At 54.0% G+C, this 25384-nt stretch overlaps 1 protein-coding gene across 8 annotated transcripts in view; it reads right to left on the bottom strand.

The window, feature by feature from the left end:
* Positions 1 to 25384, bottom strand: part of STARD10 (StAR related lipid transfer domain containing 10) — a 49026-nt gene that overhangs the window by 1374 nt on the left and 22268 nt on the right. For 3 of the 8 annotated variants that reach the window (XM_086340663.1, XM_086340660.1, XM_086340662.1), the window contains exons 2-5: positions 21522 to 21832; positions 2591 to 2738; positions 1877 to 1980; positions 1122 to 1239 (exon numbers count right to left, since the gene is read on the bottom strand). In XM_086340663.1, coding sequence (XP_086196789.1) covers positions 1122 to 1239; positions 1877 to 1980; positions 2591 to 2738; positions 21522 to 21728 — 577 coding nt within the window. In that variant the 5' untranslated portion in view covers positions 21729 to 21832. Of the gene's footprint in view, positions 1 to 1121; positions 1240 to 1876; positions 1981 to 2590; positions 2739 to 21521; positions 21835 to 22226; positions 22313 to 22414; positions 22517 to 22851; positions 23152 to 25384 lie in introns of those variants that run through there. The other 5 variants (XM_086340659.1, XM_086340661.1, XM_086340665.1 and 2 more) reach the window with 5 other exon arrangements.

Genomic DNA, 25384 nt, shown 5'->3' on the forward strand with positions numbered 1-25384 from the left:
GGCAAAGATGCTCAAGAGCCTACCCCTCCTCTAGTCATTCATTCATTCCCTCACTCACTCCACAGTCACTCAGTGACACCCACCCTGGACCAGCCCTGGGGACCCAGAGAGGAACTCACTGTCTGGGGGAGCCCGACAGTGTGCCAAGTGCTCTGCTAGAGGGGGATGGGCCCACAGGGCAGGGAGCCAGCAGCTCCTCTGGGTATCAGGGATAGAGGAGGTGAAGCAGCCCTGGAGGGATAAGTAAGGGCAGAGAGGTGTTTTAGGCTGAGGGAAAGGGTTGCTTAGACAAGTAGGAAGGTATAGCTCTGAGAAGGGACTGGGAAACCTAGGGAGGGGGGCTTAGACTTCACTGTGAGGACAATAGAAAAACCACAAAAGGATTTTAAGCAGAAGAGAGTCACAAGGAAATAAGTCCTTTGGAAAAAATCTGTATGGACAGACAGGGTGGCTGAGTGCGGAAAGAAATGACAGATTCAGGAGCTATTTAGGAGGTAGAATCAATACTAATTAACGATTTGGGAGCTGACATGAGGGGACCCCCCACAACCACCATGTTTTGGGCATGAGTGACTAGAGGGAAGAGACTCAGGAGAAGGGACAAGTTAGGGAGGGAGACAGTTCAGCATTGGACACATCGAGCCTCAGGTCCTAAGAGACATCCTGAGGGACACATTGAGGAGGCCAATGGCCACCGGGACCTGGATCTCAGCAGAGAGATATGTGGTCACCTAGCCACAGAAGCCTGGGGAGTGGCTGAGCCCTCCCAAGGGAAAAAGGACTGGGGTCTGGGAAACCCAGACCTCCAGGATAGAAGCCAACAAGACAGAGGGGGAGTAGCCAGTGAGAGGGGAGCAAGTCAGAGCATGGGGGCATAGGAGCCCAGGAACAGAGCTGTAAGCTTCATCTTGGGGCAGTGACTACCACCTTGATCCTTGCTTTTCAAAACACTATAAAGTCTCAAACTTTGGCTCAAAGAATGTTTTGGGTACAGATGCCCCAAAATACAAAACCCCTCTTAACAGAGGCCCTTCTGGATCCCAGTAGATCAACTAGATCAAGTCCCATCGCCGTGGTATAGGGAAGGATCCCATGATGGGATTCCAGGGCCAAGCCCTCACCTTTGGGGTCCACCTGGGCCAGGTAGGTGATGACGCAGCTCTTGGGCCCCGTGCTCTGGATGAGGTAGCCCGTCTGGATGGACACAGCTCGGACCAAGTCTTTCCGAGGTGGGTATTTCTGGGGATGGAAGGCACAGGGAGGTGAGACTCAAGGTGTGGGAAAAGGTGGTGTCTTTGTGAGTACTAAATACACACACAGAATTGGTTCACATGCCCTGGCATTGACTCCAGGCCAGGCCTGATATCAGGGTAAGAAGAAAGAGAGGAGTCGGACTAGGTCATCATTATCCCTCTAAATTTCCTCTGTTCCCCTCCAGAAAGACCCCAGTCTGGGGTGAGGGTTTATAAGTACACACACAGGTGTGTGCATACACACACACACACATACACACACTCATCCTTTCCCAGGCCACCTGCACTTGCCTGTCCTGCCTGCCATGGAAATCAAAACACAGCCTCAGGGAGGGCCAGGGGACCCTACCTCTCACTCCTGTTCCCTTTTTCCCAGCCAGCCCCTCCCACCCACTTGTCCAGAGTGATGGTCCACACTCGTCTGCTTAAAAGCCCCAGCAGGGAGACGAGCCATTATTCTCACTGTGTAGGTAGGAAACAGGGATAGGAGGCTTTGTGTCTGGACTGAAGTCACAGGGAAGTCTTGGTGGCAGCCAGGGGCCTCTCCCTGGGCTACGCCTGCTGGCCTAGCCCTACCTGGTACCTTCCCCTGCCCACCCAGCAGGGAAGGCAGGTTGACTCACAGGATGTTTGACTGAGTAGTTCATAATGATGTAATCAGTGCCCATGGGCAGCCAGGAACGGAGGGTGATGACATCACGATTCTTCAGGGGCTTTGGACACCTCCCTGTGGAGGGCAAGGGACAGTTCAGCCAGACTACTAGCCTGCCTGCCTGAAAGGGGGTGGCAAAGCCCAGAGACACAGGGATGCTTGGTTAACTGCCGACTCCCCCTGATGTAAACAGGGACCCCAGACCTAATTTCTGGAGCTAGGAAGGAGACAGAACAGCCCCTCTCCCTTCCTGCATCCAGCTTCCCCTGCTCCTCACCACCTCACAGAGCCCTTACCTTGCTGGCCTGATCAGTTTGTGTATGTGAATGTGAGTGTAGGAGAAAACAGTGGTATTATTGTGTCTCCCTGAAGTGTGGGTAGGTGGGTGAGTAGGTGGCATGTGGCTGTGGGTTTTATACATTACTCCGTGCAAGTGTGTTTGTCTGGAATGTGCATGCATGAACATGGGAGTGTATGTGTGTTTGTAAGTACTCGTTTCTATATGCTCAAGTATGTGGGAGCGGACAAGGATTCAGGGAAGGCAGCCCTACATCTCTACACTCAGGTCTCTGAGCAGCCTGGCCCCGGGAGTGACTGTGAGGAGGGAAGCAGGTAGGAAGAGGCTGGGCTGGAGGCCTGGGTAGAGGTGGAGGGGGCTGGGATTGGTGTGCTTGCATCTGCTCACAAGAATAATAGCCCACATCAGCGTTGACTGTCAAGCGAGCAATGTCGAAAGTTTCAATGACGTTGCTGTCCCACTTCTTGCGGTATTCAATGTCATGTAGGACATCGTAGAGTGTCTCTGCTGGCACATCGCGGCACTCCATCCGACACTGCAGATAGACACATGGGTTGTCAGGGTCACACAGGGCTCAAAGCGCTAATCAGGATAGGAAGGCATGCAGGCAAAGGGGGCGGGGGTAGGAGGAGAAGGAGGACAGGGAGGAACAGAGACCTCTGAAGCCAACATGGACTCACCTCTTGTCATGAGCCCCATCCAGCCCTCCCAGAAGCCACGTGTGCCAGACAAAGTTAGCCTCTGCATCTAGACACTATCTCCCCCATCTCAGCCCCCACCAAACCTCCCCATTCGTCCCGGTCTCCTCCTCCAGGAAGTCTTCCTGAATTACCCAGCCAACCTTCTGGACTCCTATACACTGTGCTCTCCTCCTCTTTATCTGTGCTCTCCAGGCCCCTGAATTTCATGGGCAGAGGCTCAGTCGATTCAGTACAGGGCCTGGCATGAGTACATGTTAAATGAAAGCATGAATGAATGAATGCCTAAATGGATGTCTTTCCCCCATGGTACTTATCACTGGCCATACCATTTGCCCTCCTTTCTTTTTTTCCACCATCTTTTTGTTTTGTTTTTGACCCCCATCATGCGGTATGTGGGATCTTAGTTCCCCTACCACAGATCAAACCCATGCCCCCACTTCAGTGGAACACAGAGTCCTCACCACTGGACCACCAAGGAATTCCCCCAACAAACATCTTTGAATTCTTATTACTTATTAGCCTTGTTCTCAAAGAGCTTTCCAGCTAGAGAGAAAAGAGCAGAGGAAACCTTAAAAAAAAAAAAAATTTAACCCACACAATAACTCTGCCAGATAAGAAATCCAAAGAGGAACTTAAGGCTCAGAGAGGTTAAGGAACTTGCTCACAGTCACCCAGTTGATAAGCAGCAAAGCTGGGGTTGGGACTTCCCTGGTGATCCAGTGGTTAAGACTCCACCTTCCAGTACAAGGGGCACGAATTCTATCCCTGGTGGGGAACTAAGATCCCACATGCCACAGGGTGTGGCCAAAAAGTAAAAAAAAAAAGCTGGGACTTCACCTAGATCACACGTCCAGAAAGCAAATAAAAACAGAACCAGGTTTCATTAGATTTACACTCGGCAAGATGAAACTCAGTCTGTATCCTGTTCTGTGATTTTTTTTTTCACCCGAAAGCCCAAACCCCAGGATCAAGTTCCCCTCGGCAAATGGATGAATTCTATTGTGTAGCTTAAAAAAGTTTCCGAGAACTGGGTATTTAGACATACTGCTGCTGTTGCTGCTCCTGCTGCTGAGTTGCTTCAGTCGTGTCCGACTCTGTGCAACCCCATAGACGGCCTCCTACTAGGCTCCTCTGTCCCTGGGATTCTCCAGGCAAGAACACTGGAGTGGGTTGCCATTTCCTTCTCCAGTGCATGAAAGTGAAAAGTGAAAGTGAAGTCGCTCAGTCGTGTCCAACTCAGCGACCTCATGGACTGCAGCCTACCAGGCTCCTCTGTCCATGGGATTTTCCAGGCAGGAGTACTGGAGTGGGGTGCCATTGCCTTCTCCGTTAGACATACTACTTTCTACTAAAAAGTAAATACATGCAACCATATGAGGGAGGGGTCACATCGCCTTCCCCCTAATCTTGTTAGGCCTTGGCCCCACTAATGGTGATGAAAGGACAAGGAAGGACACTACCCATTGAGCATTCTAGGCACCGTGAGCTCATCAAGCCCTGGATATGCCTCACTTAACAAAAATACAATGGACAGAGGAACAAGTTAAGTGTCACCACAAGAATACAAGACAAAGCCAGATGATGAGATATTCTGCAGGGCTGCTGGTCTAGTCTTTCTACACGTCGATGTCATAAAGAAGGGACTGAGATTTATAGGACAAATAACCAGATAGAAAGTGCAGTCCTGGATTGCATACTGGCTTGGACACAACAGCAGAAAGGACACATTTGGGACAACTGGAGAAATGTGAACATGATCTGAGTATTAATTAGATGTGCTGAAAATTTACTGAAACAAAATTGTGGATACTGCTGCCTGAAGAAAAAGCAAGTTACAGAATGGATGCATGATATAATCCCATTTTGGGGGTCAGGGGTGGGGGTGGAAATCTATGCACAGAAAAGGCCTGGGAAGCTAAGGTATTAACAGCAGCAATCTCTAAATGATGAGCATATGATAGTTTTATTTTCTTTTTGCTGTCTATATTTCTAATTTTCTAAAATATATAGCACTGCCTCTTCAATAATGAAAAAAAATTAAATAAAAAGATTCCCCAGAGATCCTGAGAGGTGTGCTCACCACCTGCCAGGTACTATCCTAAGTGCTTTCTACACACTATCACTTTGAGGTGAGGCCTCATTTTAGTCATGAACACTGAAGTTTGGGACTTCCCTGGTGGTCCAGGGGTTAAGAATCTGTGCTCCCAATGCAGAGGGGCCTCGGTTTGATCCCTGGTCAAGGAACTAGATCCCACGTGCCAAAATGAAGACGGAAGAGCCTGCATGCCACGACTAAGACCCAGCACAGCCAAATAAATAAATAAGGGGAAAAAAAAGAAAACTGAAATTGAAGAACAGCTTCATACTGAAAAGACTCACTCCTTCCCCACCCTCTGTCTGCTTTTCTACTCCACAAGAAGGTATGACTAGATTCAGTCACTTCACCAGCTTCAGCTCTGTGCAGAGCACAGAAGAGTCAGAGATGAATCTGAGGCCTGTCCTTCAGAGGCTTCCAGTTGAGAGAGGAGACTAGTGTGGAAATGGGGAGGTGCCCAGACCGTCCAAGGGGACATAGAGGAGGTGGTCAGCTGTGTGGGGTGAGACGCGGGGCATCAGGCTTCCAGAGAAGCTCAGTGTGTAAAGTAGGCGTCCAGCAAGAGGCCGCGACAGAGAGGACAGAGTGGCCTGTAGGCCAGCTGAATGAGCTCCATCTGCTCCAATGCCCAGGGTGTGCTGCAGCCTAATACTCAAAAGGTCCTGCTTCCAGGTCTTGTTGGAGAAATGTGTGATCCTGGGACTGGGTGGGAGTACGTATAGGAGGAGCCTGCAACGTCTTACTGTGCCAGAGAGTAAAGACAGTGTATTCACAAAATGATAGGGACCTTGCCTAGCAGACACAGGAGCAGGTGTGAAGGGCTCCCCACTGGTTCCATAACCAACTCATCAGGGTTTGCCAGTTTAGCACTGAAAGTTCTTATCCCAGGAAACTGCTCAGTCCCAGGCAAACTAAGACAGTTGGTCCCCTACCATGGGCGAAAGCTGGGCCAACTCATGTATTAAGGTAAATAATGATAGTAACAGATTATATTCCACTGATTAAAATAGGAAACCAAAGTATATATAGGTATGAATAAATAAATACATTGAATGTTTAATGAGGAATAGGGTATTTGCAGAGTTTCAAAGTACCTTCCCATCAAATCAGTAAATTCACTTTGCCTGGCAGATACCACCTTAATCAAGTAATCAAAGGGAACGTCATTAGTGACAGGGCAAGTTGCGACTCAGATGCTTCCTGGCAGAATGCAATGAAAGATGCATGATCTAAATCTCATCATGAGGAGGACCAGACAAACCCTACATGAGGGGCTTTTACAAAATATCTGGCCTCTAAGGGTCACGAAAGTCAAGGAAAGACTCAGGAACTATATCAGACTAGGAGAGACGAATGGAACACAAGTGAGTGAATAAATGAGTGAGTAAACAGAGCGATGAGAGGGATGCGATGGAGAAGATGGCAGAGGCTGCATCTGCATCCTCAGGAGCACCCAGGCAAGTGTCCGCTGTGTGGCGACACACAGGTCCAGGTGCTGCACCGGACGGTCAACACACACACCCACCCTTCACCCCCAACTTCTCCACTGTGCTGCGAAACAGAAAGCCGAGGCTCAGGAGAGGAAGCAACCTGCCCAAATCATAGAGCAAGAAAGCAGCAAAACTTAAAAACCGGATCTTCCGATACTCTTAACCCTCAAGGAGCACTCACGTGTGACTTCTCAGGAAACCAGAACTTCTCTAAACCAAGTTTGGAAGCTGGTTTGGCTTTGCAAGTCCTCAAACGTGTAGTCTCAGGCTGTGAGTGTATGAAGAGGGAGTGACAACAGAATTGTGCTTTGTAGGTTAGCATCCACCCGGGAAGTCCTCCTCCCTCAGGCCAGCCTCAGTGCCCCCAGGGCCTGCTGCGCCCACGGCTGGGTGCACACTGAGAGAGGCCCTCTTGTCCCTCTGGACTGCTGTCGTTCAGGACCTGGGGCCTCGCTCTGAGACAGCAGGCAGTGGGAGGAGCACGCAGAGCACAAGACAGAACAGGCACCAAGCTGAGCATAAAGTCTGTGTGATATTTTATCTTTAAGATAAAGAAGGAAACTTCAAAAGTTTCCCATGCTCATGGTACGTTCCTCGGGAGGAAGGTCGGCTGCGGGGCCTGCTGGGAAGGTGAGAACCCAGGCTGCGGTGGTGGCACTGCAGGTAAGGAGACTGAGGCAGTCCAGGCGACCAGCCTGGCTCTGGGCCTGCCTCTTTCCACAGCCCCCAGGAGGCTGCAGGGCTGAGCCAAGAGAGGTCAGTTACATCCAGCGTCGTTCCTGTGTGCAGCTGCAGCCGCCACATGGGCAAAGTAATTCTAAGAGGCTTCTGGAGGGCTGGGTGGGGGCAGAGGTGAGTCATCAGAGAGCACCTGGTGGGCAGGGCTGTGACCAGAATCCATAGCCAGTGGGCCCTGGGCAAGTCAGTCACTTTGGCTGGACACCTGGGAGCTCCTCCTGGAAACCATAACTGAACCGGAGGCAGTGCCAGAGCTGCTCAGCCAGGGAGCAAGCCATGCTTGGCTGCAAAGCTCTTACGGCCTGGTTTACTGCAGGAAGTCTCACATGCAATCATTTTACAGCTGAGAAAACTGAGGCCCAGAGGGAGCAGGTGACACCAGAGAAATTTTTAGACCCTGTACCCGCTACACTCCACCAGACTCCTTGATGTAGAAAATTGAGATTGCCCAGAACCCCCACAGAACCACGGTCAGAGGGAATGGACAAGCAAGGAAGGCCATCAGGGTGACACCTGCACACTTTGAGTCTGGTAATCCCAGGTTCCAATTTCTACTCCTCTCCTTAGGCATGAGATTTGGTTCGTTTGAGTCTTTGTTTCCTTGTATGAAAAATGGGGATAATAAAAATACCTACCTCATGGGGATGTTGTGGTCAAATTAAATGAGATAATATATGAGACAAAAATGAGCTCCCTGGTAGCTCAAACAGTAGAGAATCTATCTGCCATGCAGGAGACCAGGGTTCAAGCCCTGGGTTGGGAAGATCCCCTGGAGAAGCAAATGGCAACCATCTGCTTTCCAGTATTCTTTCCCACAGAATTTCATGGACAAAGGAGACCAGCAGGCTAGAGTCCATGGGGTTGCAGAGAGTTGGACACAACTGAGCAACTGACACTTTCACTTCAACGTATGCAATATGCCTGGCACGTGGCAGGTATCCCCCAAACCAGTAGCTGTTATTACTTAAGCAGGCTTCCACAAGCAGCCAGGCACCCTTCCATAAGGCCAGGACCACAGACACGTGCATGCATCTCTTTATATTCTGGGCCCCAGGTGCTCTCTGGCCTCACCTGGCCCTGCCCTTCCATCCATCCATTCACTACCTTCTGGAGTATTCTGCTGCATGCCAGGCCTACAACTGGGCAGCAGGGATGGGTAAGTAAACCACACCTGGGCCTTGCCCCAAAGAGGGCCCATCAAGTGGCAAGTGGGAGAGACGGGGACATAAAACCCCAGTGGAGAATGAACTTGGCAGGGGGTATGGGAACTGTGGGATCAGAGGGCAACTGAACCTAAACAGAGCTGAATTGCTGAAAGAGGAGAGAGGGCATTTCCAGCAGCAAGACTGGTGGGTGCAAAGGCCTGGAGGCTTGAATAAATCAGTACAGAGCAAGATCCAGGGCCATCCCGGTGTCTCACTCTCCTCTCCTCCTCTCTCCCACCCCTTGCCCTGTGCTTCTCTGGCAGATGGTCCAGTAGAGGAGGGAAGTGTAGGGGGGAGGGACTGCAGTATCTCCCAGGACCCAGGGAGATGGCTGACCAAAGACAGAAGAAAAGAAGTCAGGTCATGTCCACGGGGCCGTGGTGTGACCTTGAGGGTCAATGGCCAGGGCAGGAACAAGGAAACTGAGACGTGGGCAGATGGATCCCAGTCTGGCTCAGACACTGAGACCTCACACAGCGGGTCTCCAATATGCTTGCCTGTGGAATAGACGGGGCATACAGATTATCCCAGAGTCCTGGGGACTCCAGAGAGAACCTCTTCCACTATTCCTCTTCAGTTTACCACCAGGGGAGCTGAGGCCCAGAGAAGGGGAAGCAGTCCTTTGGGCTCCGAAACCTCCCTCAGGCTGTGCTGACTTCCCACCGTGTTGCATTTGAGCAGTTTTGTTGAAGAACAACTATTAAGCACATCAGCCTCTCCCAAAAGAACCATATTAAACACAGAAGCAGCACTCCTGACCAGGGTGGAGCACTAACTATCAAATCAATCACAGCCCCAAGTAATAGAGCTCAACAACCACTATCGAGTGCTCCAAATCACCAGTTCATTATCCCACAAAGGAGACGGCAGCACCAGACCGTGGACCCCACAGGGGCTGAAATTTAGGTCAGACCACCTCTGCCAGCTGTCAAGGGTGCCAAGGTGCATCCTGTGCAGACACTGTCTCTTACCCTCCCAACACTCTGATGGATATTATCAAACCCCATTTTACAGATGGAGAAAGTGAGGCTCAGAGAGGTACAATGACCGACCACAGCCACAAAGCTAACAGTGGTGGAGCAAACCAGTGCCTGGGGAGCCCGACCTGAAAGCATCAGGACTTTATGCTCCCCTCCTCAAGAGGCAGGACTGAGCCAGCAAAAGCAAACATGCTGGCAACTGGAAACTGCCTTAGTTAATTGGTGGTTATTATGAAGTGCTCACTGTATTCAGAAGGACTTGCTGACCAAGGAGGGCAAAGCTCAGCGATTCTTCCTCTGAACCAAATTCCTGACTCCATCCTCGGCTCTCACTGGGCTGAAAGGCAGGGCCATGCTTTTTCTGAAGCCCAGCCCTGGAGCTCTGCACTTGGAAGTCTCCTCTGAGAAGACTGGAGCATTGCATTTCCCTCCCAGGCTCACACTCACAGCAATTCCAGGCTGTCTGGTCAGACAGGCCTCTGCCCTGCCACTGCCTGCCTGTGTGGCCTTGGCCTGGGCAAAGGACTTCAGTTCTGAGTCCCAGTATCTTCATCTGTCAAACAGGGATAATCCTCCCCTCAGAGTAAAGCTGTGAGGATTAAAGGAGACTTACACACCAAGCCCCCGGTGGCAGCTGCCCTGCCTCCAGCCTTAGGCCCCCACAGTTTTCCCTGACTTTGCAGGCCCTGCCTGCTAACACCAAAAGGCAGGATAAAGGAATAGGAAGAAAGCTGAAAACAACAAGAATACCCCAGATCCCTCCACAGGCTGGATGGACAGGGAGAGGGTGGGAGGACCCTACCCAAGCCCACAGGTTCCACCCTCACAGCCCACCACCAGGCACTGCCCTCACCGTGTCAGTCCAGGTGCTGAAGGACGCAGAGACTGGCCCAGGGCACACGGCACAAGAGAGGCTCCGTGCTAGCAGCCCCTCTGCCTTGGCTGTTTCTGCTCCCAGTCCTCCTCCCCGGGGCTGCTCACCGCCTGCTCGCTGGCTTCGGGGCCTTCCACTGCCCCTCCCAGAGGCCCCACAGGGCCAACATGAAGCCCAGCTGCTAGAGCACCCGCCCTTGCCTCTGGGTTTCTGGGGCCTCAGAATGGAGACCGTGAGGCCTTCTCATGGCCGCCCCAAATCTCAAGAGCAGCTCCAGGGCACTGACACAAGGGACCAGGGAAGCAGAGGTGGAGGTGTGCAAGAGGAGAGAGGTCCGCTGAGGCCTGCTTTCCCAAGACGGCCACTCGCTGGTTCTTCGCTATGTTGTCCTCACACTTGAGCCTGGCTGTGCCCTGCCCACACAGCCCACCCTGTCCCTGCACTCTGCAGGTTGGTCTTGGGGCCTGCTCCTCCGCCCACTGGCTCCCTTCATCAGCAGCGCTGTGATGCACTGATTAATCTTGGCCCCTTGTTCGTCTCGGTGTCCCCAGTGCCTGGCGTAGTTTAGTAAAGAAACATTGCCTGAATGGAAAGAGGGACAGGTGAGCCACCAAAGATGCCAAGCCCGTGTGAGCTTCTCGACTTTTAGAGCTCTGGGCCACGACTGGTGGCCCTCAGTGCTCTGTGGAGAAAGAAGGAAGGGTCGTTGTGAAGACCTCCTGGACGCTCATCAAACTCTCTGTGGCATGTGAGGCTGATTTCTACTTCTACCCTCATCCTCTTATAAAATGGAGTGTAAGTGGGGAGAGGGGGCAGAGACTAGTTAAGGGAGGTTCTGGGACTTTCTGTAAGACCTTTAATAACTCTGATTTTAAAAAAGGGTAAATTAAATCTGTACTGAAACATCAATTTACCCTGAGTAAATTAGCAAAAATATACAAAATACCCACTGCCCATGAGGATATGGTAAAACTGTTACCCAGTTGGTGACAGCAAAAGCTGGTTCCACTATTCTAAAAATCAATTTGGCAAATATTTTTAAAATCATAAAAATGTATCTCTTAACTCAGTTTCTGAACCTCTAGGAACTGAAAATTTTACTTGGTGGGTGGGGGTGGGATAATACAAAATAAGAAAAAAAGTTCTGTTACAATATTCATGACAGTAACATTGCATTTGTAATTAGCAGAATATATTGGAGGGCAGCCTGGAACACCACCAACAGCAGGGCCTGGTTAAGAATGATTCATCACCTTGAATATTATCGCCCCACTGCTGAGGAAGGACAGTAGGGTCCCTCTGGACAGGGGCAGGGGCAGGGGCCCCTCCAAACCCAGAAGAGGCCTGGCAGGCAGCAGCTGCCAGTAATGTTCCTGAATTAATAATTCTGTAGCAATGCAAGAAATTTCCACAGATGCAGTGTTAAATGAACAAAAGAGGACACAAACTTGTATCTGTGCCACAGGCTCGATTGTATATAAATTATCTACATCCTCGAATGAGAGCTGGAAGGAAACAGGGAAAAGTTTTACTCAGGAATTGAGGCTGGCTGTGCCTCACTTTGGGGTTCTTGTTATTGTCGGTACAATAGAGTTTATACAAGATAAAGAAACTATATATTTTTTCTCTAGGTTAATAGCGTTGGTCCAGAATCCCAAGGGCCTTGTTCCCTGGACCTGGGAGCCTGGATTCAGCTGAGATGGGCCTGACGTTGCCCAGGATGATGCTGAGCTGCCTTGGAAATGCTCTGTGTAGTACAGCCATGCTGAGAGTGGAGCCAGAGGGGACTCAGAGTCCTTCCATTCTCAGCCAGGACACAGGCACATGCCCTGGGGGCTCAGGGCAGGGACAGAGAAAAGTAGGGGGACGCAGGTACAGGGAGGGGCACCCTGAAGCAGGATCTTATAGGATGTATAGCAGATGGCAACCTCGTGTAAGGATAGGGAAGAGGCTCCTGGTAGAGCTGCTGGACTGGAAAGGGCCTGGACTGGCTGGGGGAAGGACAGAGCTCATGGGGTTCCACAAGGTAACCCGAGTGAAGAAGGATGGAAGCGGGAGGAAATGGAGCTGTCCCTTGGGCACCTCAGACTGTTCATTCATTCATCCATTCAGCAAACGTTAACAGCGTGCCAGCTCTATGCCCGGTGCTGTGCTGGGGCCTTGCAAATTCTCCTAATTCCATCCTCTCAACTACCCAGGAGGAGGGAAGATTAGGCCCACTTGTAAATGGTGGCTGAGAAAAGTGAAGAACCATTCAGGAGCCCAGTGTGACCCAAAGTCGACTGCTAAAGTTGTTCTTTAAGATTTAGGCTCTGCTCTGTCAAGGACTCAAGGAATCCCAGGTGGGCCAGCACTTGGCCAGATAAGGCCTGTCCCAGGGGATCCCCACTAGGGACTGGGCTATGGAGGCAGCCTACAGTGAGGGGAGCTGGAAGCATGCAGCAGGTTTGGTGTGGGCCCCTCACAGGGTTTCCTTTCCCCAGCTTCTGGCTCAGAGTTCTCATCTGCAAAATGACTAGACAAGCCTCTTCTGAAGGGAAGAGCATCTGGCACCAGACAACCTCAACCCATCTCTATGAAAGTGTGGCCCTCCTGAGACTGGTGGGAGGTGGTACTGCATGTCTATCCGAAACACAGCTCCCAGAGGCTGCTCAAGCAGGCCGAGCTAGGCCCCTCTGCTGCTCTCCACCAGGGCTGAGTGACTCAGCCCTACTGTGCCTCCATCCCCCTGCCCTCCCCCTAGTCTCCAGCAGCCTCCCTGGACCCTCGCCCCTGCCCCCCAGGCCTCCTCTGAGGCACACCCTGCTCTGACCTCTGAGAAGCTGACCTCCTGGTCTGGAGCTCCTGCCACTTTGTTCCAGCCCTGGGGGAGGTGGGGGAGCCTGACAGAGGAGGGAGGCCTGGGAAAGAACAGAGTGGGTGGGCCTGCAAGAAAATAAGGACCGGTGGGGAGATAAGTGAGACAAGACAGGGGCCAGGGCCGACACACAGACAAGCAGAGAGAGACAAACTGGATAAACACTTCCCAGGGCTTCAGGGGCCGCCAGCAGCCTCCCGCGCCCAGAGCTCTCTAGGAAGCTCTGGACTGCATCTTCAACAGCTTCCTGGGCACCACCCCCTGCACAGCCCACAAAGCTCACCCTGACCATGTTCACTTTTGCTGTATTACCCAACCCCAATGCCCACCCGCCTCTGCTCCCCTCCTGCGCCTGGAACCTGGGATTCCGCTTGGCCATGACCTTCCCAACAACCTCCCTTTGCCAGACTCAGGCAGGCCTGACCATCCTTGCTTGGACCACACTGCAGCCGCACCTTCAACACTGGTTTCCTGACTTTCAGGTCGAGCTGTCACCTGCGGCCAGGAGCTTCTAAAACCCAGTGATGGGAATTCCCTGGTGGTCCAGTGGGTTAAGACTCTGTGCTTTCACTGCTAAGGCCCTAGGCTCGATCCCTGGTCAGGGAACTAAGATCCCACAAGCCATGTGGCACAGCCAAATAAAATAAAAAATAAAACCCAGTGATGATGGCACTGCCCAGCCTGAAAGCCTCTGCTGCTTCTCCCGGACTTCAAGATCAAACCCTAAAACGTCCTCCCCACTCTGGCTCAGCCTCCTCTCCTTCCTCACCCTGAGTCCGCACCCACCAAGACCTGCTCAGCCTGCCACCTAACTGCTGTTGGGCCCCCCAGGTCTTACCCAGATACTACTGCCCTCCACCATGCTGTCACCCACATCTCCCTTGGTCTGAGGAGTCACGGAAGGCTGTCACCATCTCCGTCAGTCTCCCCACTAGGACTTCAGAGCAGGACTCAGGTGTGATCCATCCCCAGGCCCCAAGCACCAGCACAGAGGCTGGTAGAGTGGGTGGAGGCATGAGAAGAGGTTTGCTGAACAAATAAATGACTGAGACAGGAAAAAAAAAGGTGGGAGGGAGAAAAGGGCAAGTAGAGACACACAGGCAGAGGTAGTAACCATCACAGACAGGGATAGAGTCACCCTAAGGGGAGACTTGGAGACCCAGAGCCAGGCCCAGAGGCAAAGACAGGAGGCTGCAGGGAAGCAGGCAGGGGAAGACCAAGGCAGAGCCAGAGCTGAGCTGGGGGGGCGGAAGCCGCTGGGAGACAGCTGAGGAGACATAATTGGATCAGAGACAACTCTGCTGCAGTGAGGGGGTGTGACTCACACACACAGAGTAATGCCAGACACAGAAACACACACAGTCTCACACTCAGAGGCACAGACACACACAACCTCAGGTGCACGTACAGACACACACACACATTCAATATGGATTGAATGACCCTTATCAGGAGCCCTGCCCCTGAGGGGCTCACAGTCTACCCAACCAAGGACCAGATCATACACACAGGCACCCTCAGTCCAGCTCCACACACACAAGGCCCAAATATAGAAGGCCAGACAACTCCCATCACATCATCCTGTCTTCATAACACACAAACACCATCTGGTATCTTATGCTTGTCTCCCCCTCAGGATGTAAACTCATGACAACAGGGTCTGATCTGTTTGGTTTGCCACCGAATTCCTGGATATACTTGGTGTATAGTATGTTCACCATATAGTATGTTGAATGAATGAAGACTGGAGACACACAAGGGAACTCCATCCGCTCTGGTTGTCAGGCCTCTGCCTTCAGACTTAACACTTCTCTGGTCCAGTACCAGGCCCAAGGCAATCTAGAAGAGTCCAAAACTAGGAAGGGGGCATCAAGGAGAGGCTGGAGGGGATTCTCAGAAAGCCAGGGTTAGATGACAGGAAACTCAAAGAATGAGATTAAATGGCCCAGGCGATGCAGAGGACACCAAAGGTGGGATTTACCCCTACTTCCCATGGAGGAGGAAAACTTGCAGGCATTGTTCAACTGCCCCAAGACAGAAGGATTCTAGACACAGGTCGGAAGCAACAAGCAGCTGCCTTCGGGGAGCCAGGCTGAGAGATAGGGAGGCAGTTGTTATACTAAAGCCCCAGAGAACAGCTCCAGCTGCCCAGTGCCACCTGCCCAGCCTCTCTTTAACGACAAGTGAGAGGGGTCTGTATTTGGTGTGGGACCCACCACTAAGTTCTGGGCCTGATACTTTCCTCCACGGCCTGTGTTTCTGCAGCTCCAGGGGTCCTGGAGCATTGAGGCCAGACCAAATATGCTTGAGAAGACAAAGTGAAGCACGGGGGCCCAGGCACCTCAAGCCCAGTGCCTGGTCTGAGCACCTTTCCTCTCAACCTGTTGAGGGGGCGGGTGGGGGTGATGCTCACCTGCCCAGGTAAGGGGTAAAGGTAAGAGAGCAGGGAGGGAATAGAGTCTCTAACTCCATTGGTGGTTGCTGGTCCCTCATTAACAGACTGGAGAGGTCCAGCTGAGGTCCAAGATCCCTAAAGAGTGCCAGGCCTCCGGGGTCATGGCACCCACAGCCCTGGCTCCAGGTGCCTCTACCAGGCACAGAGACACAGGGGAAGAAAGAAAACCCATCTGTCTCCAGAACTGCCTCCTTTCTCTCATCTCCTGAAACTTTAAAGACTCTCGGCTGGAAACTGAGCTGGGGTTCGTTAAAGTTTAAAAGCCAGGGGCTGGGGAGCTGGTCGTGGAGGCACAGAGCCAGCCTGTGGGCCTGAGGGCTCTTCTGCGCCCAGTGTGGACTGACTGAAGGCACCCCCCAACACCAGCTCCTTGCTCCCGGGGACTGCACAGTTTATCCTATCTCACATCCCAGCCTGCACAGGAGTTATGCTGTAACCACCATGTTGTCCCTTATCCCTCCTAAATCTTTCTGGAGGCAATCCCGTGCTCCACTCCCCACAGGCCCTACTTTAGTGCAGGCCTTGGCATGTCTGTGCAGACAAATAGAGCGGCATCTTCCTCCTACCACCCACCTTGTCTAAAACCCTCCCCAGTAGCCTAGAACCTTCGGGACCCAAATTCAAGAGCCTTGATCTAGTTGTCTAATCCCCTCCACCCCTCTGAGTTCCAAACCCCACAATATACCACCTGCAGTTCTAACATTGCCCTGTTTCCTTCCTCGGGGGCCTTTACATAGCTCTTCCTTTGTATGAAATGTTCCCAGTGCTGTCAAACCTGTACTCCTCATTCTCAACCCAATTCCAAACCGATCACCTGAGCATTCCTCCTCTGAGAAGCCTTCCCTGGTCTCCAGGGATGGCTCAGAGGCCCCCTCCAGGTCTCTGCAGCTCCTGTGACAAGTGTCTGTTCCAGCATCCTGATTTCCCTCTTTGTCTCCAACCTGAATGAAGGGCCCAAAGATAGGCAGGCCAGCACAGCTGCTCGCATGTGACAGATGAGGAAGCTAAAGCTGGGGCAGGGGCAGCAATCTGCCCAAGGCCACATGGCCAGGACCCTGAACCCTGTTCTCTCCCCCTGTAGGAAGGACCTCCAGGAATACCTCCCTAAAGCCTCCAGCCAGCTCTGACCTTTCCTATCTCTGATTTCTTCCACCTGAAGATCCAGACCCCGACTTTGGGGGGCAGCTCTCTGGGAGCCCTGTTTCTTAAGGACAGGTCTGGACAACTTCCTCCAGCTGCCCCCAACACCAAGTCAGAGCTAGAACCATCCAGGAATCCAGGCCAGGGGTTATCAGGACCTCAGCCTGGACTCGGAAGCCCCATCTGGGGACCTCTCAGACAGCACAGACCAGCAAGGCTTTAGCTCTCCATCCTTACCCTGTGTCCAGTACTGCAGACACCCTCACCATGGCCTAAGGCCAGGCTCTACAAACCACCTGCCCAGCATCTTTCTAGAGAAATAGGGAAACTGAGCCCCCGAGGGGGCAGAAGCCCAGCCTAAACTTGAGCTCACCAATCCAAACCCCTAAAACCTGCCTCTGCCACCACAGATAAGAAGACTGACCCAGAAAGGTAAAGTGAACCCCGAGGTTACACAGTGAGGACCGGGCTCTTGCTTGGCTGGGACCCCTCCAGGGTGCCCTCTCACAATGACACAGCACAGGGAGAACTAAGGCAGGAGAGAGGGGTGGGTTCTGAGCGACAGGGTCCAGGAGATCGAAGGGCCCAGTGGTGCTAATGAGCAGGCCCGAGACACTGAAGTTATCCTGGCCTTGGAGTCTCAAGGACCTGGGTTCTGATCCTGCCTCAGCCGCCTTCAAGCTGTTTGACTGCACAAGTGAATTCCTGCCCTGAACCTCAGCTTCCACATCTGTTCAATGGAGTTCGTAAGACACTTGTGAAGATTCAGTGGAAAGACATGAAGAAAATCCCTGGCCCTGTGACTGTCTCCACCATCCCCATGACCCTTTTGAGTCCCATAGACCATTAAGAGTAAGAAGGGTCCTTGGAGATCCCTGAGATGATCCCAAATTTCACAGGGGAAGAAAAAGAGGTGCTGAGACAGGACAGGGCTGAGCACTAGCCTAAGAGCTTGGAACCCAGGAGGCTGTGGTATGGAAGCAGGTGGACAGTGAGACAGGTCAGAGAGGGTCACCAAGCTTTCTCCAAAGGGGAAGAGGAGCAGTCGTAGGACAGGAAGTCAGAAGAGATAGGTCCCCACTGCTCAGCTTCCTGTGGCAAGAGGAACCTCAGGTTCTCAGCCATGCTCCCCCAGGAGACTTCATACCCCTGCTCCAGCCAAGGCCCTCAAGGCCCCTACTCACTGGGACCCACTCCTGCCTCAGTCACTTGCCTGTGAATATCTGCCTCACGCAGTGGGCAGGGAGCCATCTGGAATTGTCAGTCTCTCTCCACCCTCTGGAGGTCTGGCCACCCTCTGCCTCTCAGGTGGCTAGGTGCACAGCAGGATCAGAGAGTACGTGAGCATCAGGACAGGACCAGGCCTGCCATGCCATGCCAACCCCGGCTTTCTGTCCCCTGTGCCTCATCCCTGTCCATGGGACCCAGCACAGGTACTGAGTCTAGAGGCTCTTGGAGCCAGGAGAGCCCCATGGCACAGATGGAGAAAGAGCCCAGAGAGGGCAGGGATGTGCCCACAGTCACACACAGAGCAAAAGAACACCATAACCAGGACTGGACCTCAGCCCCTTCTCCAGCTGGCCCTGCTTAAATAAATGACAGCCCCCTGGTTTCCCAATTCTCTCCTCTACAGCAGCTCTGAGGAAGCCTGGCCCGGGCACTGAGAGACCTGCATTCAGGTGCCCAGCAGCCCCCTGCCCTGGGCCCAGGATCCATGTTCAGCATCAGCCTTTGGGACATGGCCTGACCTCACAGGAGGCGGTATCTGCCTCCTATTTGGTGCTCAGAGCACTATGCAGGCGTGGGACCAGGCCAGACCAGAGGGAGGGAAAGGGCAGAGGTGGCCTCCAGCAGCTCTGTCCCTTTCTTCTGGCTCCAAATGCTGGGCCAGAGCCACAGTGACTTCCAGGAACCTCTGGACACAGGGGTAGGGAGAAGATAAGTCTGGGGGAAGGGGGGTGAGGTAGAGGAAATCAATCAGGTAGGCAGCTAGGTGGCTCCTCCCCTATGCTAGATTCACGTGCACAGGGCATGTCCAGCGGGCAGCTGGCTTTCCCAGCTCAGGGGGCAGACCAAGAACCGGCTGCAGGGAGCAGGGAGCTCAACAAATACCTGTGGTTGAGTCCCAGTCTCCTGGAGTGACCCTGGGAACTCTGGCTTCAGACCTGCCGTGTGACCTTGGCAAGCCACTCCTCTTTCTGGGACTCAGCTTTTTCATTTATCAACAGGAATGGGATAATGAGAACACCATGTCCTTCAGAGAGTTACCAATGGGGTCAAATGCCAAAATGTTAACAAGATGTGAGCCCAAGTGGAGAGAGGCAGCGGCTCTGGAGCCAGGCTGCCCTGGGTTCCACTCCTGCCTCAGCTACTGTGTGACCTCAGGCAAGTGACCTCACCTCTCTCAGCCTCAGTTTCTTTGTAGCTTGGAGATAAGCCTACTACTGCCCCGGACTGGTCTGAAGGTCAATCAGGCAATGGAGACAAATGCTCGATTCAGAGCAGGGGTTCTTATCAGAAACAAGATTCCTGGAGTCTTGGGGATGGGGGAGCTTGGAGACCTCTGCCTGTCCCCCAAAGCTCCACGTGGCTGTGCTGAGGGGATCCGAGATCTCGAGATCACCTCCCTTCCCTGAGCCAAGGCCCAGCACCCTCCTTAGGCCCCAGCTCTGCTCACCTCCTGGCCCCAGCCCCCTTCACTGTGGGGAGCACAAAAGAGAGAACTAGGCAAGGAGGCTAGAGATCTGGGTTCCAAGCCTGGCTTGGCTGGGGCTTGGCTGTGTGAGCCTGGGCTAGCCCCTGCTCCTCTCTGGACTTGCACTCCAGTAAGCAGTGAATTTGAAAGGGGGATTGCAAAGGCACCTCCAACCTCTGCTCAGTCTGATAGGGAAGGAAGGTCAAGTGTACGCCCTAACTATAAGCCAATAACACCACAGTTTTCCCAATCCCCTCTACTCTCAAGGAAGAACACCTGACAAATCTGATATGGCCACAAGGGGTCTATTGTGGAGGTCTGGCTTCCAGACTCACCAATTCCAGTCCTGGACTGGGCTGGGTTTATTCATTAACCAAGCCAGATGGAGGAGGCAGCTCCACTCTGTTGACACAGAGGGTGGGAGTCCCAGGCTCAGTTCAGACTTTCCCCTACCCTTCCTTCTGGAGAGTCAGCTTGATGGGGAGATTATGCTTCCCTATCCCATGGCACAGGCCAGCCTAAGTCTTTCCCAGGTTACAGGCAGGAAAACAACCTTTTTCTCACAACAACTTTGCTCACTTTATATTCAATTTGTTCCTTCATTTGTTCCTTCTTTCCATCTTTCATTTAACCAACATCCCTGCTGGGCCTGTGTTGGAGGCTGAGGACTCAAAGGATAGGATGTGTCCCTGTCCCTGGAGAGCACTAAGCTGGAACATGCCAGTGGCCCTGCCCTTCCTGGCTCCTCAGGCTTAGACACAGGTCCAGCTCTGGGGAAGCCCCCGGCCCAGGGTCCTCAGGCCCGGGTAGAGAGTCCCAGAAAGGGAGAAAAGGAGACAGACGTGGGAACTGGGAGAGAAAAACACAGATAGCCAGGGTGCAGACAGAGAGTCAAGAAGGGAGCAGGGAAGGCAGAACGGGTGAGCCAGGTGCCTACGTGGGGACAGAGGGACAAAGCTCTAAATGACTAAGACAAAGTGAGACAGAAAGGCCCAGGGTCAGGTAGGGAAGGTCAGACATCTCTGGCCCTGTTATGAGGCCCTGATGCCAGAGCTAAATCCGAATCCAAGAGCAGGTCCCAGGCAGGAGGGGCTGGAGAGGGGGAGGGCAGGCGTGCTCTCCAAGTCCACTGCTCTGCTCCCACCTCTGCCGGCTTCCACCACAGAAATACACTTCTCCATGTGTTTGAGAAGGAGAGCGGGAAGGCTGAGGCAAGACAGAGGGGAGGGCACAGTCTACTGCCAGGAGCCGCGGAAGGGAGATCTGCTGCCTTGAAAAGTGGTACTCACAGCAATGCTAGATGTGTTGTGTTGGAGGCAGTCACTGAGGCCTCTCATCAGAGTCTTCACTAGCCTATCCCCCATCTAGTCCCCCAGGGGAGGTGGGCTCACAGGGTCCCAAGCCCCAAGCCGGCCCTCCTTTGACAAAGAGAAGAAAACCATGGGGTTGTGAGGAGTGGAGTGGATGGCTGTGAGAGAGGCCAGCTATGCCTGCATCTTCCCTGCCTCTGCTGGCCTACACCCTGGTCCCTCCTCCCCCAGCCTGCCGGCCCAGCCTGGCCCTGTGTGAGGCAGGGACATCTAAGCCCTGCTTTCAGGATCTGCCATCCAGGATCCTGAGTCCCTGCAGGAGAGACTCAGGGGACAGCCAGGAGGCAAGAGGGAAGAGCAGGGCATCAGGCAGGAAGAAGTGCAGAGAGTGTGGAATGAGACCCAGTTCAGGCTGAGAGAATCAGGAATTCGGGACTGAAGGGCTCAGTCTCCCACCTGAGATGACTCAAGTCAGGACCTGATAAAGGCTTCAAGGGCAGAGGGCTCCTTGAGCAAGACCATTCTCCTAGGTGGGCTTGGCAGTGGTCCACCTCCCTGAGCAGGCAGGGGCTGAGTGAGTCACACCCCCTGTCTCCAGGCCTCAGCTGGCCCATCTGTGAGCTGGGGGCTTGGCCAGCAAACTGTGCCTCCTGGGTTCTCGCAGGAGACTCTGAGGTGCACAGCCAGGTGTCTGTACCCCTGCTGGAGGACCGGGAGACTCCCAGTCAGAGGGAGTCAGGGCGCAGTGCCGGCTGCACCTGCTGCGGGGCCACCCTACCTTGATCTTGTGCAGGGTACGATCCATCTCCACAGCCTGCACCCACACAGACACACCAGCTTTGCTGTAGGTCAGGTTCCAGCCCGCCTCGGCCTCACACTCTGACCGGAAGCTGCGGAAGTCCTGGTCGTCGGGCACCTGGACGCTGTCGCGACCCAGGACTGGCCGAGGCCCCGGGGGCTCTGGGGAGGCAGCTGACTGCTCCATGAGGAGGCCCAGGGCCCTGGTCCTGGTCCGGCTCTCCTGGGTCCTCCGCGGAGGCTCCGACAACGTCGACGCGGCTGCAGATGCTGACGCCACCTTCCAGGGACCTGCAAGACCGGTTTGGGAACCGGAGTCAGAACGCTGCGGGCGCGCGTGCGGCTGTCCGGGGTCCTGGCAGGTAGCGAGTTCGAGAGAGGCAGGGGCTGGCCCCCTGGCCAGAGCGTACCGCCGCCACTGGGCAGTACGCCCCTCTCTCTCTCCGCAAAAGCGCGACCTCAGACCGCCGGGGATGGGAGCCGGAGTGGGGGCTGCGTATCGGGGTGCAGGGGAAGCCCGTCGGGACCCGGGGGAGGCCGGGACCCGAGGTGACGAACTGTCCGGTGGGGTCCGCGCAGCGCTGGCCGGACTGGTTCAACTAACTCTGCAGCGGCGCCGGCGCGGGAAGCGCGCGGGGCCGGTGGTGGGGGCGGGGTGGGGCGCCCACGGGGCCCGCAGGCTCACCTGTGCCCGCTACTCGCCGGGGCCAGCCGGGGCCAGGGGTGCGAGCGCCTCTGCCGCCGCCGCCGCCGCCGCCGCCGCCGCTGCCCGGGCGACCGGGGCCGCGCGGGGGTTCTAGGGGGAGGAGCAGTGGGTCCCGCCGCCCGGCCCCGCCCCGCGTCCCCCTGCCCCGCGGACGCCCCCCACTCCACCTTCCTCCCTCCCCAGGGGCTAGGCTGGGGGCTTCGGGGGCTCCGCTCGCCTGCGCTTGGTATTTTCCAGGCTGCGGAGGTACAGCTGACGGGGCTTGGAGCCCCGCCCCACCCCGCCCAGCCGGGTCCTAGCGCCCGCCCCCATCGCCCCCGAAGAGGACCTGGGGACCAGTCCTCAGGCAGGGGTTGAGGAGGGGTCCAAGATGATAGGGCTCTGAGAGGAAGAGCGAGGAGGTGCTAGAAGAGGGATCCTGGAAGTTAATTGTGAACCCTTTATCTCCAACACCTTCCCACACTCACAGGTACACACCTCTGCAACAGCCTACTTAAGACACACAAGCAGCTGTCCCTAGAACCACCCAGAGACATCCCCACACCACACCCCTCAGACCCAAAGATGGGCACACTCCCACCACAATCAAGAGCCCACAGCTTGCCTCCCCTACCAACCACTGGCCTCAAGGTTCTCAAGGTGGCTAGACTTGGGCAAAATCTCCACTCCCATCGCACTCCCAGCTGGGAGCTTTAATCCTCCTCCAGTCCCGGACTCTGGTCCTTGTCCACCCCTAGTCCTCCTGCGCACCCCTGTACACACCTCCCATGGATTAGACTAGGCTTTCCAGAGCATCTGGCTCCAGAGCTCTGGGGCTCCCTGGCCCTCCCCAGGCAGAGCTGGCCAGAGCTCCACAGCCACAGGGGAGATATGTCCACCAGCACTCCAGCCACCCCTTCCAGCCAGAGAGACTGCTACCTGCCCCCTGGGTCCTAGTGCTAGCTCTGTCTCCAGCTGCTCTGTGTTAACTGAGGCCAATAGCTCAGTTTTTCTGAGGCCAGGCCAATATGAGTGTGGCAACAGGCCCAAGGCTGAGCATTCACTACCCTAGTGACTAGGGAGGGCTCATCGTGAGCTCCCCTGGATGGGCAGCTAATAGGGCACAAGTGCCCCATCACTTGCCCAGTGTCATCAGTGAGTACATGGCCAACCTGCCAAGATCCCAGATCTCAGCCTCCTCCCACCCCAGGGTTCCCTTGGCTCTGGCTGCCCCATCTCTCTGGGCCTGAGTTTCCCATCTGTAGAATGTGAGCATCAGAATGTATAACCTCCTAGCCTCACCATCCTCGAGCTCTAGGATGGAACAGCTTTTCTTAAAGGTGCTAGAGAAAGATGAGGAGTTGTCACGGTGGATTCACAAATAGAGGTGTTTCTTCCTCAAGTGCTTAGGGCTCTGAGACATTTGTGAATCAGGCCCAATTTTAAAAGTCAAGGGGGTGAGGAGGGAACTGTGATGGCAAGTCACCCCAAGGGGCATTCTGCAAAGTAAGTCTTGTAAAATGAGTTGCAGGTCCCCATGTTACCCTGGATCTCCAGTGTGAGCAGCACAGTCAGATAATCATCCTTGGCTCTTCTAACCCACATTCTTTAAGTGTGTGGTACTGGGTGGCCTGGGGGTGGGGTGGGTGGGGGTGGGCTCTGGGTTCAAGAGGCCAGGGCTCTGGCTCCCTGCTATACACATCCTCTGCCTTCACCGCAGCCGTAGGCAGTTCACTGCCCCTCCCCTGGCTTCAGTGGTTTTATCTGACAGCCTCATACCCAGGCTGATGAGAGACTCAAAAGAGGGGTGTACAGAGCCTGTTTTGTGAACTGTAGCCTCTGGGGTCTGCCATGAGGAAAAGGGAGAGGAGCACTGGCCTGGTGGCTTCTGCCTTTTTAGGGCCCCAGTGACACCCATCGGCTGACAGCCAGGCACCAGGACTATACACCTCTCGTCCCCATCGCCTAGTACTGGGAGGAAGAGATAAGGCTGAAGTGACAGCAGGAGATAGCAGTGAGGACAGGCTCACAGGGCTTCTCCACCCCCGAGAGCACTGCCAGTCTGAGACACACAAATTCAGGGAGGTAGTGATGGCAGAAATCAAATCAGCACTCAAATCCAAATATAGATTAACCAAGAATGAATCTTTTGGGTCTTGGGTCAGAAAAGGTGGGTGACCTGGTACCCCTGGGCTCAGGTGGCCATGCCTTGGGCTCAACCCTGCCTGGAGGTTTAGGCCAGGCTGGCTGGAGCATAAGTTCTCCTTCATCAACAATTTGCCCTTGCAGGCCCTCCCAGTCCCCCAGGAATTTAGGTATCTCTGGCTCAAGGGTTCATAACAACCGCCCGAACATGCCTGGATCAAAGCAGATTCATATCCCATCTCAAACACCCCTGAGCAGCAGACAGAAGGCTAGGAGGGCTGGGATGCGTGACCTGGGGGAGGAGCCTGGAAAGGAGTCCTAGGATTTGGTGATAATGGCACCCCACTCCAGTACTCTTGCCTGGAAAATCCCACGGGCGGAGGAGCCTGGTAGGCTGCAGTCCATGGGGTCGCTACGAGTTGGACACAACTGAAGCAACTTAGCAGCAGCAGCTTCCCACAGCCTGGAAGTGCAAAGTGGCTGCTACTGTTAAGTCACTTCAGTTGTGTCCGACTCTGTGCGACCCCATAGACGGCAGCCCATCTGGCTCCCCCATCCCTGGGATTCTCCAGGTAAGAACACTGGAGTGGGTTGCCATTTCCTTCTCCAACGCATGAAAGTGAAAAGTGAAAGTGAAGTCGCTCAGTCGTGTCCAACTCTTAGCGACCCCATGGACTGCAGCCTACCAGGCTCCTCCATCCATGGGATTTTCCAGGCAAGAGTACTGAGTGGGGTGCCATTGCCTTCTCCGGTGCAAAGTGGACCTGGGTTCAAATCCTGTTGATACCATTTCCTAAACGTGTGACCAAGAGCAGGTGACATGTCCTGTCTGAGTTTCAGTTTCTTCATCTAGAATAATAATACCTACTCTCTGAGAATTATTGCAAGGAAAAGAGTTGTATACATGTCGGTTTCATGCCCAAATTACTAAAAAGAAGGGGAAAGGTAGGGAGGAATAAATACACTGTTCAAAAACGGCATATTTCCTACAAAAAGTGTTAAGGAAATACCTT

This window comes from Bos grunniens, chromosome 15 (assembly GCF_055505025.1).
Source record: "Bos grunniens cultivar Pamir isolate PY7600 chromosome 15, Bosgru_T2T1.0, whole genome shotgun sequence".
Lineage (NCBI taxonomy): Eukaryota > Metazoa > Chordata > Mammalia > Artiodactyla > Bovidae > Bos > Bos grunniens.